The sequence below is a fragment of the Diadema setosum genome, chromosome 1, assembly GCF_964275005.1.
Source record: "Diadema setosum chromosome 1, eeDiaSeto1, whole genome shotgun sequence".
Classification (NCBI taxonomy): domain Eukaryota; kingdom Metazoa; phylum Echinodermata; class Echinoidea; order Diadematoida; family Diadematidae; genus Diadema; species Diadema setosum.
In genome coordinates this window covers 49,990,302-50,003,377 of record NC_092685.1, presented here as the reverse complement: position 1 = coordinate 50,003,377, position 13,076 = coordinate 49,990,302, and the positions used below count along the sequence as shown (strand labels likewise).

Below are 13,076 nucleotides of genomic sequence, written 5' to 3'. Positions count from 1 at the left end.
ATCATCAGCAAATGCACATTAGGTTGCACATCAACTTGCCATAAACTTGCTGTACTCCTTTGCTGGAATCCCTATGAAAAAAATACAGTACATGTGTTATTGATGAATAAAGAATTTGATTGTCCATCAGGTAAGATGCACAGTGCTCGCTCGTACATCAGTGTTTCTTCTACTCTGACCATCAAGTCGCGAGAAAAACAAGGAAGTGCCTTCCCGTTCGTGGACAGAAAATCGAAACTGTGCTTTTAACGGATGCACTATGAGCGGCATTAAATGCACTCTTATCTCTTGCTGGCTGCTGTCACTGCTAGTGCCCGGTAGTCGGATGCTTGAGAGTAAGTAGCTAGGTGTGTGATATTGATTGCAATAAATTATGCCCTGTCTGCTGTTATCCTGGCGAAGTAATATCACTCGTATACTTGATCGCGAGGAAACACGCTGATTGCAGAGAAATGAAATGGGAGTCGGGCTGGTTGATATGTGCCATAATTAATGACTGCACGCTCTACATTCATGTCCTACCAAAGTTGCACACAAACACAACCATGCTTCCAGAGTTGGAACATGAAAACAAAAATGAATCTATATACAGTAATTAAAGAATTGTCATATAAATCTACAGTGAAAATACATTAATTTTTTTTGAGCTTATGGCAATATACTTTCCAAGGTTGAAACCTTGGAAAGTTGACTTGTGTGATGATGTAGACATTCAGGCCTACACCATACTGCAATCATGTAGATATGTTTTGACGTCAGCAAGTAAAGCTTGTTTGTTTTGGTGATAACTTTCCTGAAATTCTATGTTCAACCAGGGAGGTGGCTTCTTCCATCTCCCTGGTTCAACATATAGGTTATCAAGAATTCTTGTCTTTCTTGCTATAATCATCTTGACATACATTCTGGCCCTGTTTTATGAAGAGTTAAAATTGATTATAAAGTTGATTTCTATGATAAGTCTATGGCAGCCTGTGTGTTAAGGAAATTTAGAATTGATTTTATCTTTTGATGAAACAGGGCCCCTGTCTATCATTCTATGTATCTAAGCTTTTGTTTGTCTTCAATCTGTTTATTTGCCAGTTAGTCCTTCTCAGTGTCAATATTGGTGCATATTTTCATACATAAAGTACAATGTCAAACTTTTAACTCTCTTTATTTTGCCTCTGCAGATGAATCATCCTTGTCTGGACAATATAGCAGCAGTGAAGTTCAGATAGCACAAGTGAAACTACTATGAGAACAGTGTGTGATAAAGAGCAGAACTTGAGGCTGAAACAATTTTATACCCTGCTGTAGTGGATGTTACAAACACCTCAACTGTGTTATAGCCAGGAGAACTTCTCTGTTTTATGACCCTGAAGTGCTACGTGTGTGAATGCAGCAGATGGTGTCATTACAGCACAAGGAGAATGAACATGTGAGAAAAGGACAATTTCACAGCCCACAGAGTGTCAGAAACTAATTGTGCCACTGCAATGAACAACTAGCTGCAGAACACAACCTTCTGCTCATCGTAACTCCCAAATGAACACTGGTACTCATATTTGGTAAGGGTAGATCAAGAAGTAAGACCTGTCACAATGAACGGGCTCAAGCTTTTCATCTTGACTGTGGTCCTGTTTCTGTACCTCCTCCTGGGTGCTGTCATCTTTCACTACCTTGAGTATGACAACGAGACTGTCAACCGGAGCGGCCTCCGCCTCAGGCGAGATCAGCTTCTCTCCAACTTCACTTGCCTGACGGAGGAGGCCATCGACGACTTTGTGAAGGCCCTGAGCGAGTCGGGGGACATCGCCTCACTCCTCACTAATGCCACAGTATCTCTTTCCTCCAACTGGGATTTCAGTAGTGCCTTCTTTTTCTCAGGGACTGTGGTGACCACTATTGGTAAGTTCTCATGTTCATTCTAACTTCTTGCTTTCCTATCATTTACTTCACACATGGATGCCTGCTCACGATAGGAAACACATTCTTTTTCACAAGGTCATTCTTACGTCAGTTCTGCATCTCATTTTTCATATATATTTTAACCCTGTTTCTTTGCATAGTACTGTAGCATGCTAACTTTACTTTTCCCCCTACTTGCTTTTTCCTGGTTGTAGTATCATGTCAGTCCCTTTGTGCATGTACAACCTTGTTGTCAATGTCGTCAGTGTTTTTGATTCATGATACAACCTTCATCGTGAGAATATATTGAACTGAATATTTCAGTGGGTTCCACTGAGCAGTAATATAGCGATGGTGTTGAGTCATAGATGCATTGTGTTTTGGTCCTGTCTTCCATTAGTGAGCTATCGTATACAATGTACGGTTGTCAAAGGGGTTTGCAACAATTGCTACTGTCATCAGAATGTGCCCTGTCCATTAATGAAACAAATATTTGATCATTTTGTTGCTCGTGTGTCTTTTCTTTTGTGTGATTCTTTAATATGTATGCCATCAAGCATGTAGAAACATCTATATTGTAGTTTACAATTTTCCATTGGTGAATACCTAATACATGTATGTGTGCACTCTTGATGATCAGAGAAAAAGTTTTGCATTAGGAGAGTGTAGATTCCCAACAGCAGGTATACTCACTTTTTCCATTTTTTGACTGGTACAGCTGTATGTGCCATTTGCAAGAGCCTTGACTGCAGTAAAACCTGAATGATGGGAGAACTCCTTCCCACTTCTCTGGTGGACACTCAAGTGGATCCACACTGACATGAATTAGCGGGAAACAAATCTTGAAATTTGCATCGCAATCCAAAGATAATGCGTATCCTGCATCCTAGTCATTGTACGTGTACATATGAATCATTTTTTGTGTAGTTAACAAATTTGAAGACATATCAAGACAAGGGAATGTGGTTTTTTCCCCCTCAGGGCTATAAAGGAATGTATTTCAACACAGGCTGTGACATCTATTATGCAACAAGTAAAAACCTTATAGAGGACTTCAAGAGTGAAATGCAATGCTGCTACCAAAAAATTAAAAGACACATTGCTACAGAGTGACAAGGACAGAGTTTGAAACTTGAATGTAACCCTGCCACTCCCACATTTCCTGAGTGTATGGTGCTGAGAATTTCAAACATTAGACAACAAAGAAGATTTAAGACTTCCAAATTTTGTCTTGAATCAATATGTTTGATCTTGGAGCATTCATCTCCAGATGACTTTTCTGCAGAATGTTAAGTTGTATCAACTGGGTCAAACCGTTTGACTGTCAAAATGCTGGAGTAAATTATATCACAGAGCTTGAGCAGTTTCTTTGAGTTGAATCTATTAATTTATGTCCCTTCAGGTATAGTGTAGTTTTGATCGTTATGGGGGACTCATATCTAAACTTTTGGGGAAATGATTACAAACCACTATGAAATATTAAAGAGCATACAGTTCTAATCAGGAGTCGCACTTAACTTTTTTTTTTTAACTAGCCAGGCGGACTACTTAGAATCAATTTTAACACTGAAGCAATATTTTGGCTAGCCAGACGGACTAGTAACTTCAGAATTTTATGATTTTTAGCTAGTCCGACGTGATTTTGGGTGGCCAATGGCCAGCGGACCATCGCCAATTTCGAACCCTGCTAATGAAAATCACTTTTGAAGTGGCCATTTAAAAACCATTTTTTATCAAATAAGATCTATCTTAGAATTGTATGCTCTTTCATATTTCATAGAGTGGTTTCTTATGAATTTCACAGAAATTGGAAACTTAAAGCTGCATGAAAATCAAAAGTACAGAGTCATCTTTTTAATGTCATTTATGTGCCTGACACGTTTTTAGCTATGATGTATTTCTGATCGACTAAACAAGTGCATGATGCTCTCAGCTTTTAAAAAAGAAATCCTAAAACATTTAATTGAAGAGGTCATGATATGAACAAAGTGCAATATGTGCATGTTTCACCCATTTTTATTTTTACTTTTATACATATCCCACATTTCAAGGACAGTTTAGAATGTCTTCCATTTTTTTCATATTTTGATGAAGCACATACATTGTACACCGGTATCATATATTTGAAGCACCCTTTAATCCATACCACTATTAACTATTATACATGAAAGTTTAACCTTGGTTTACACATTTAACTGTTTACCCATTAAACTGTGCCATGTTTTTGTTTTTGTGTGGCGTTTCTCATCTTCATTAGATCGTGGCTGTTCCTCCAACAGACCCCCCCCCCCCCCGCCCATTTTTCTCTGTCAGAATGTTAGTTCTGTAGACAAATCAACACTGCAAAGGTCCCTGACAAACACCAGTGTAGGCATGGTAAGATATTGATAAAATTAGGTAATGTCCATTTGTTGATTGTTGCTGATCAGTGAAAAAAGTGCATTGCCAGATTTACTCGGTGGCAAACTGGGCGCAAAGGGTTAACATTCAGGGGCTCAATTAAACACATTGGCAGTGCTCTGTAAAGGAGGGCTGTCTTAATGGATGAGATTGATGACATGTCAAGCCTGTGGAGCTCAGGGTGAAAAGCTCTTAAGTAGCAGCTTTGATGCTCCTCGTGTCAATGACAGTGGAAAAAAAAGTAATGAATTGGATTCTGAAAAAACTTCCACTTTCATGTGGCAACGTCATTTAGGATTGATGGAAAGGCTGGGCACAAAAGCTGTCTGGAAGAACTGCTTGCTAATTCAAGAAATTAAATGTGATCTTGATAAAGTGCACTATAACTAGATATGTGCAAAAACTTAATGGCAAGTACATGGTAACGTTAATGTGCAATGGAGGTACAGAAGTATGTTTTCAACCTCTGACAGTGTTGCATTATGAAATTCAGTTTGCAGGAGTAGGTTAAAATACAATTATTTTATCACAATTTTAGATTAGATCAAGCTTCTATGCAGTCTAGCTATTAAATGAAGAAGTGAATGCAGTATTCACATGGGGAACCGAGAATATGTGAGGTCATACAGTTGTAGTACTCAGCTGCTAAACAGTATGGAGGAACTTGATAGAGAATATGACAGATGGATTGATAAGTGTTACAATGTAGGTGAATCATATGCTTCAGGCATGGTTTCTTGGAAAATTTGACAGATATAATGTAGGAGTGTCTGTACATGTTTTGTGTGTTGTGTGCTGTGTATGTCCAAGATAGTGTTAATGTTTTTCATCATTATGCAGTGTGTTTCAGACCTCTGTCTTCTGTTTGTGATCAGGGGGGCATTTCATGAAGCATTTTGTCCGACAAAGTTGTCAGACAAATTTGCTCTCAGCCAATCAGATGCAAGGATTTCCGTAACTGTAACAGTTTGTAAGAAAAATATGCGACCACAACGCTTCATAAAATGCCCCCCGATACATATGTATGTCTTGACACTCTCAAAACCCGATACATGTACCTGCCTATTGTTGACAATATTTTGCGATCAATATTGCTGATCTTTCAGCTTGCAACAGTGGCATACAATAGGGTGAAATTAATACATAAATCTGTCAGTGGAAGAGAACATGAGTTACATGACATGGTTATTACTTATAATCATCCCATCACAGCTTTAATGTGAGTCATACCTTCTGCCAACCAACACGATTCTCCAGAAGTAGTGATAGCGCTATTGTTGTCTAGCAAGCAGCAGCATGGCAGTGCAGTGTGAATTAGGTGATCCGAGTATCCTCTCGGATCACCTTCTGTATCTGTACTGATTCTTTGTTCTTCTTCTTCTTTTTCTTCTTCTTTCTCCGCAAAAGTTGTGTATCGCTAATCTCGGAAAGTCCTCTTCCTATCATTGTCAAAATTATACCATACATGTATCATGTCCCAAAGATGATCCTTCAAATAAAATCATAGTGATTAGTCGACCGTGACGTCACTATGACGTCATTATATGAAAACACATTCTCAATCATATCTCTTTAATGGAATGAAAATTTTTAATGAAATTTACGTCACATATATTTCAAGTCAAGGGCATTCTACTCATATAATCAAAATTCATATTTTCTCTTCAAACGTGCGCGTACGCGCGCGTTGAAATATTTGTATGCTCGAATCGAGCTCAAATTTTTTTTGCACACGTTTCAGACCATTTCGAGCATTTTTTGAAAAATTCAAAAAATTGGACGGGCGCGTACGCGCGCGCATATATACGCACGCACAGCTCATATGCAAAAGAAATTTCCCGTTTTTTCACACTTATCGGATGCCTGAAATGTAAAGGAATATTTCTACCAAGTTTCAAGTCAATCCGACTCAATTTGACGTCACACGGGCCCGTCAAAGTTGAAATTCCGCGCGCGCGTCAATGGCGATATACAGTGCAACAATGCAAAAAAAACGCCAATTTTAAATCCGATTTTACTCGTCAGGATGGACGGTGACCCCCCATTTTCTTTACATATTCTGAAAGCTGATGAGTTGTACATGTCATTTCAAGGGTTGGCGATGCTGGAAAAATGATGAAAAGATATCAAATTTCTTAATAAAGTAAAAAAAGTACATTTTCAAAATGACGTCATCAAATTTTAAGTTCACTCAAGCGTATCTCACTTATTCTTTTGTTGATTTTCGTCCAAATTTCAACATGTTGTAGCTTATTAAATGGTCTTTCAGTCATATAATAACAACGTTTTGATTGGATGACGACATCACCTCGTAAAAATGGATTAAAAGTAACATTGTCAAATTTGACCAGTTTACGTGTTATCTCTATGGGAGTGCAGTTTTTCTGGAAATGAAAACTGACATGACTATTTTTATCGAGCACTAGCTCACTTATGCTTCGGTGAATTTCTCTAAGATTTTGATATGTTGTAGCTGAGACTTTGGGCTATCGTAAGTGTGCCCTTCGTTTTTTCATACGGAGTCGGCATCACGTCCAAAAACTTGGTTGAAATTAAAGCTTATCTTCGATGTATTGAAATTTTCTTCCTTTCTGCAACTTTCTTTGCAATAACTCAAGAAAAACATATCCTATCAGCACCATATTTTGCACATGTTTAGTTCATGTCACGTACATTATTTCACAAAATAACAACTACTTGATCAGACACCGTGTTGGGTATGTAAATTAGGGTCAAAGGTCATAAATGTTTTATCCTGTATCTTGGTGAATACATGTCCTATCTTTCCCATATTTTGCACACGTAAAGACCATGTTACAAGGATCATTTCTCAAAATAACCATTTTTGGCTTAGAGGCCATCTTGTCTGTGCAAAGTAGGGTCAAAGGTCATATGTACTTCTTCCTGTATCTTCGTTATGACGTGTTATCTCTATGGGAGGGAATTTTTCTACATGTGAAAATTGACCTGATTGTCTTTATCGACGACTAGCTCACTTACCCTTCGGTGAATTTCTTCCAGATTTTAGTATGTTGTAGCCAATTTAATACTCTTGAAGTTTTGTTCGATCAAAGTTTTAATCGGATGATTTCTTAACCTCGTGAAAATGGATATAATGTAATCTTGTCAAATTTAACCAGTTTACGTGTTATCTCTATGGGAGGGAATTTTTCTGGAAATGAAAATTGACATGACGGTCTTTATCGAGCACTAGCTCACTTACTCTTCTGTGAATTTCTCCCAGATTTTAATATGTTGTAGCTGAGACTTTGGGCTATCGTCAATGTTCTCAATTTTTTCATACGACGCCGAGATCACGTCAAAAAACTTGGTTGAAATCAAACTTATATTCGATGTATTGAGATATTTCATTCTCTCTGCAACTTTCTTTGCAATAACTCAAGAAAAAAAGCCCCTATCATAACCATATTTTGCACGTGTTTAGTTCATGTCACGTACATTATTTCGTAAAATAACAACTACTTGATCAGACACCATCTTGGGTATGTAAATTAGGGTCAAAGGTCATAAATGTTTCAACCTGTATCTTGGTGAATACATGTCCTATCTTTCCCATATTTTGCACACGCAAAGACCATGTTACAAGAATCATTTCACAAAATAACCACTTTTTGCTCAGATGCTATTTTGGCTGTGCAAAGTTGGGTCAATGGTCAAATATATACGTCATTCTGTATCTTCGTTATAGTGTATACCGAATTTGGTACCAAAGATGGCAGACCTGACTCTCTTTTCTAAATGAGAACCCAAATATCACACGGCCAATGTCTCTAAACACAGATGAAACCTATATGGTCATGCCTATTGCGATCAGGACTCGAATCATTGATTTAAAAAAAAATCGGATCACCTAATTTGTCAGTCTTGACAAATTCCGAGTCTAGTTATTATTGCATCTGTGTCAGCATCGTCACAGATCATAGTTGTAATATATTCCTCCCCAGAGATTGCGCTGTCCATAGGGAACAGACATGAAATATGATATAGTTTGAAGTAAAACAACAGTTACCAGTACCCAGTTAATAGTTATTCTGAGGGGGAAAAAATGGAAGAAGAAAATATTGTCATCTAGAACAATCTTCATCACAGAAGATTACCATTTACATACAAGCAAACAAAACATGCATGTCCTCATCACACACAACTGTTAGATTTCCCTGTCATTGTAGGAACGTCTCTTTGCCTATGGGTCTAGTTTCTAACAAATTACATCTTTACAAATTTGAATTAAAAGAGTTGTATGAAGATTGAGCTCAAACTTCTCTGCCTACAGGATTATCAGTTCAAAGAAAAACAAATGCCTTGAATTCACATGTAATATTTCACATGAAATATCAGGCATCTTCTTGCTGTGTTTGAATTTGAGGTATGAACTTTAATGAGGTACATGTAAAGGTTATACCACCAGTCTAGACATCAGTCATGATGTGATGTACTTCCCATATGCCTCATAAAGCTACAGTGAGTACAATGTAATTTGGCCTTGAGATCCCCCTCCCCTCCTCTTGCTGTTGTATCAAATGAGAAAAACAATGATGACCTGGTTTGGTTATTCTAACCTATTATGTATTAATAGAGGTCTTCATCTTAAAGCGCAATTTATTATTGCACTAAGCCCGTTGAGGACGGACTTATTTTAGCATAACACACATTTCCCATCTTAAGACGCCTGCCCGAGTATTTTCAGGACTTGTCTTTAACGGGTTAATCACTTTCATGTGAAACATGGGGTTTTAAAATTATTTGTATCGATAGCATGGAACCATTTCCTTTCCCTATCTAAGTGGTATGCCATCATTTCAGATGATAAAAATGATTTGTTAATTATATACCATATGTATGTACATACAGCAACTGTGAGATGCCTGCACCACTGAAATGAACCTCCCACAAAAAGAAAATGGGAAAAAAAAAGGAATACTCCCCTTTAAATTTGAGGATATCTTGGGAGGAATGTGCATGCTAGCATGTTGAACCAAGGAAGTTGAAGAGATGGAGTAACAACAGAGTTATTCCCTTTGATCTATGTTCGAAGCCGCCGCTCAAAAATGTTTGAAGCATGTGCCAAACAGGATCTGCCGCACCAATACGAAGACAATTGACTCGTGTCTCATTGCATAATCACCAGCCACTTTCAAAGGAAGATGTCTTTGTGATGGTAATTACTTTTCTTTATCCCTTCTTATAAAAGGTAGGTAGTACAGACATGAGGATGCGCGAACAGAAATTGAGGAAAAAATGCTGAAATGAAGATAAAAATTACTCGACTGGGCATACGCGGGCACTAATCTGCCAAGGGATAAAGAATTATACTTGAAGATTTAATATTACATATTAGTTTCATTTGGGCAAATTAAGTGGAAAAGTGATAAAACCAGCTTTCCAGGATGGTACAGTTTTAAACATTTTCACATAATACAGCTCTGATTTACACTTTTGCGCAAATTTCTGAACGGAATTGACTTTTGTTTTACATGCCTTATTATTAAGTGAAATTTCATTTCATTTAATAAATAAATAAGCAAAATATGGCCAACAGTATGATAACGTTCAAAATGAATCTTCAGATTGCTCAGCAAGATGGTGGCTTGGAACATCGATCATCAAAGGCACAAGTGCACCTGTGGAATTCTTTTGTACATCAATAGAAATCTGACAACTGCTTGAATAATTACAGCCAGTTGGAACTCCATGTATAAAACCTCCTTGGTTGAACAAAGGAAGGGTATCTTGTACTGTACCCCCCATGGAATGATTATTCGCTTGTATCATGGAAAATGCATGCTGCAAGCGACATTGTCATCGCATGACACTCGTTGGCCTTGGCTTGCATGAACCCTGCTTTCCGCCCTGTCCTGGAGAACCGCCAAGTTTCTGCCTTTTGCACCGTGGTTTGCATCGAAGTCGACCCTGACTAGCAAATACTTGCTGCCAATTTCGGCGAAACATTTGAGTAAGTGCCTCTGAGCTGTACAGTAGATTATTTTTTAGTTAATAGCCATTACATGCAGACATAAAAAATGTAGCCATTCATAGTATGTTATGTTTGCCTCAAAAACCCTAACTTTTTTATGATTTCATTGACTTGATATACTGCTGGAATGAACTCTAAATGTTGTCAACCTTTGTGCTTTCGTCCTTGTTGTCTTGTACCTCTCAAAGTTATTTTTTCAATGGTTTGGCTAGATAACTGTGGTGGATGATTCATTTCTTTCTGCTTTTATTTTACTTGCATGACATGGTGAATGTACTTGGTGGTTATTGGACAGAGTATCTATCATGCCTGAGTATTCTATAACCTTCTCAGAATCTCTGTGCTCATATAACCCTAACAAGTTTTTATCTTTGTTGTACACCAGTTCTGGTTTTCTTTTATCACTTTTTAATATTTGACATTTTTGTCGTTACCTTGTCCCCATGGGGATGAAACTGTAATATAACAATGCACACTTTACTCACCATAGATATAATAATTGAACAAGCTGAAGAAAATGATTTAATATGCTTCCTTTGTGGCACAGATTCAGATTCTCATACTAATATCTTCAGCCAAATGTTCTATGTTCCATATTTCTGGAGGTGGGTTTACTGTGTCTCATTTACGCAAAACAGATGGTTTGCTGAGGGGTACCTAAATACTGATCAATGCAAATCTATCGACTTTGTAAACATTTTAACTCATCTTGCTTTCCACTAAATGCCACGTGAATATCTTTGGAATAAGGAAAATACAAATTTACATGTACATGTATATTTGAGTTTAGATTGTTAGAACTAATGCTACATTTAACTTCACCAATAGTATGATATATCTCCCAAAACTAGTGACATACTGTATACATAGTACATTTTATGGTGCTTTTATTTTCACGAATTTCACAAGTCAGGGGTTTTTTGAGAATTCAAAAACTTGTGAAAATATCCACACTGAACCTCACATAAATGTGACATGCTCTATACCTAATGCATTTCTCTATGTGTTACTGTAATATCAACGATCGTGAACTTAACCACTTGTAAAATTTTCGAGAAGTCTCAAATTGTGAAAAATTAGACTACTGTCTGCTGTGCATTTAGTGAGTCTAATTTTTTGTGAATCGGGGCTACCGAACAATCTTAGTGATTGAGTTTGCTATTGGTGGATGACAGCAATGAATAGAGAAATGTATGTGTACATATCACATTAATGTTGGGATCAGAGATGATACTTTTGCATGTTTTAAAATTGGCAAATAGAATTCAACTTGCAAAATTAGCAAAAATAGGAATCTTGTAAGATATCTGGTGTATACCGTAGTTTGAAGACATTTTGGATTGCTCATACTGGTTTCATTGCTGAGAATGGTGGATTTGATATACTGACATTGGAGAGGTTTTCAACAGGTCCAAAACCCAGCTGTTCTGAAAGAAAAAAAAAAGATGATGCAGTAAGTCTTGAAATAGTATGCTCATTCATAGGATAGAATTGACATCAATTGCTATCATTTCACGCCTCTTGACATTTAATCACCTCACTTCCTTCCTTTGCCTTATCCTTGGACAGGTTATGGCGGTATTGCTCCAAAGACATTCGGTGGTCAGCTCATGTGCATAGTGTATGCTGCCCTTGGAATACCGCTCACTGCCTGGCTTCTTGCAAGTCTGGGCGGCTTCTACCAGGAAGGTTTTGAACGATACATGGCGAAAACCGACGAGCTGCTCAAGCGAGCGGTGTGTCGGCTGAGAGTGCGGCGAACTCTGCTCTGGTTGCTAGTGTTGACTGTCAGCTATGCAATGTTTCTGTTTCTTCCTGCTGGTGTGTTTGTCTGCCTGGAAGGCTGGACCTTCCACGTAGCTCATTACTACAGTTTCATTACCCTCACAACCATTGGATTCGGTGACTACATCGCCACCTTGCATGGCTCAAGTGCAGAGCACTGGATCTACGATATTCTTATCACCATTTGGAACATCTTTGGCCTGTCATATCTGGCCATTCTGATCACCGTTGTGCGCAAAGGGGAGGCCAGGACTGCCAGCAGCTTCCGCAAGTTTCATGCAGTCGTGGTCAAAAAGGGCAGGAATCTGAGAAAAGCTGCGAGAGGTGATTGGAAAAAGAAAAAATCTAAAAATAATGGTGAATACGAAAAGGAAGACATAAGAGCTGAGGCAATGTACTCCAAGAGTAGCTCTGCAGAGGATATTGATGTTTTCGTCCCTTGCTACGTAGACCCGGAAAAAAGGGATAAAACCATTGTTCAAAGTCTGGAGGGAAGTGAAGCAATAGAAAACTCTATCGACTGCAACTTTGAGGACATTCCAGAGGGTGACACCTTCATCAAGGAAGTGGTGGACATCGAAGGGGAGATCGTAGAAGAAGGAGACAAGCTGTGTATTGTGCTGGAATGTGAGAGTGGAGAAGACGTAGATGTAGCAGAGAGGGCCATAAGATCCATTTTGGAGACGGGGGTGACGACAGACATCAGTATTCCTCACAGAGGCTTTTCGCTCAGCCATCGACAGGCACCGCACAAGCGTTCGAGTTCGCAGGGCACGCAAACATAAAACCACATAGGGAGCATCATTCATTCCACTCTCCTTTTTTTTTTAAGTGTGTGATTTACTGCAGGTTATACTACACTGGTAAACATATCATCCCACATGTTTCTATTTGTTGAACTGCTGGAACCTGTAACACTGTTTGCACACATGTTGATTTGTGACATGCCATGTTTATTGGCTGATGTAAGTGGCACTTTTGAAAGATTCATATGGTTAAGTAAACCTTA

At 38.3% G+C, this 13,076-nt stretch overlaps 1 protein-coding gene across 1 annotated transcript; it reads left to right on the top strand.

Moving 5' to 3' along the window:
* Positions 1-1,178: 1,178 nt before the first annotated feature.
* LOC140231774 (potassium channel, subfamily K, member 16-like) lies at positions 1,179-12,854 on the top strand. The gene is made up of 2 exons (XM_072311931.1): positions 1,179-1,887; positions 11,852-12,854. The coding sequence occupies exons 1-2, from the start codon at positions 1,581-1,583 to the stop codon at positions 12,850-12,852; spliced, it is 1,308 nt and encodes a 435-aa protein (XP_072168032.1). The 5' UTR covers positions 1,179-1,580; the 3' UTR covers positions 12,853-12,854.
* The last annotated feature ends 222 nt before the right edge of the window (positions 12,855-13,076 follow it).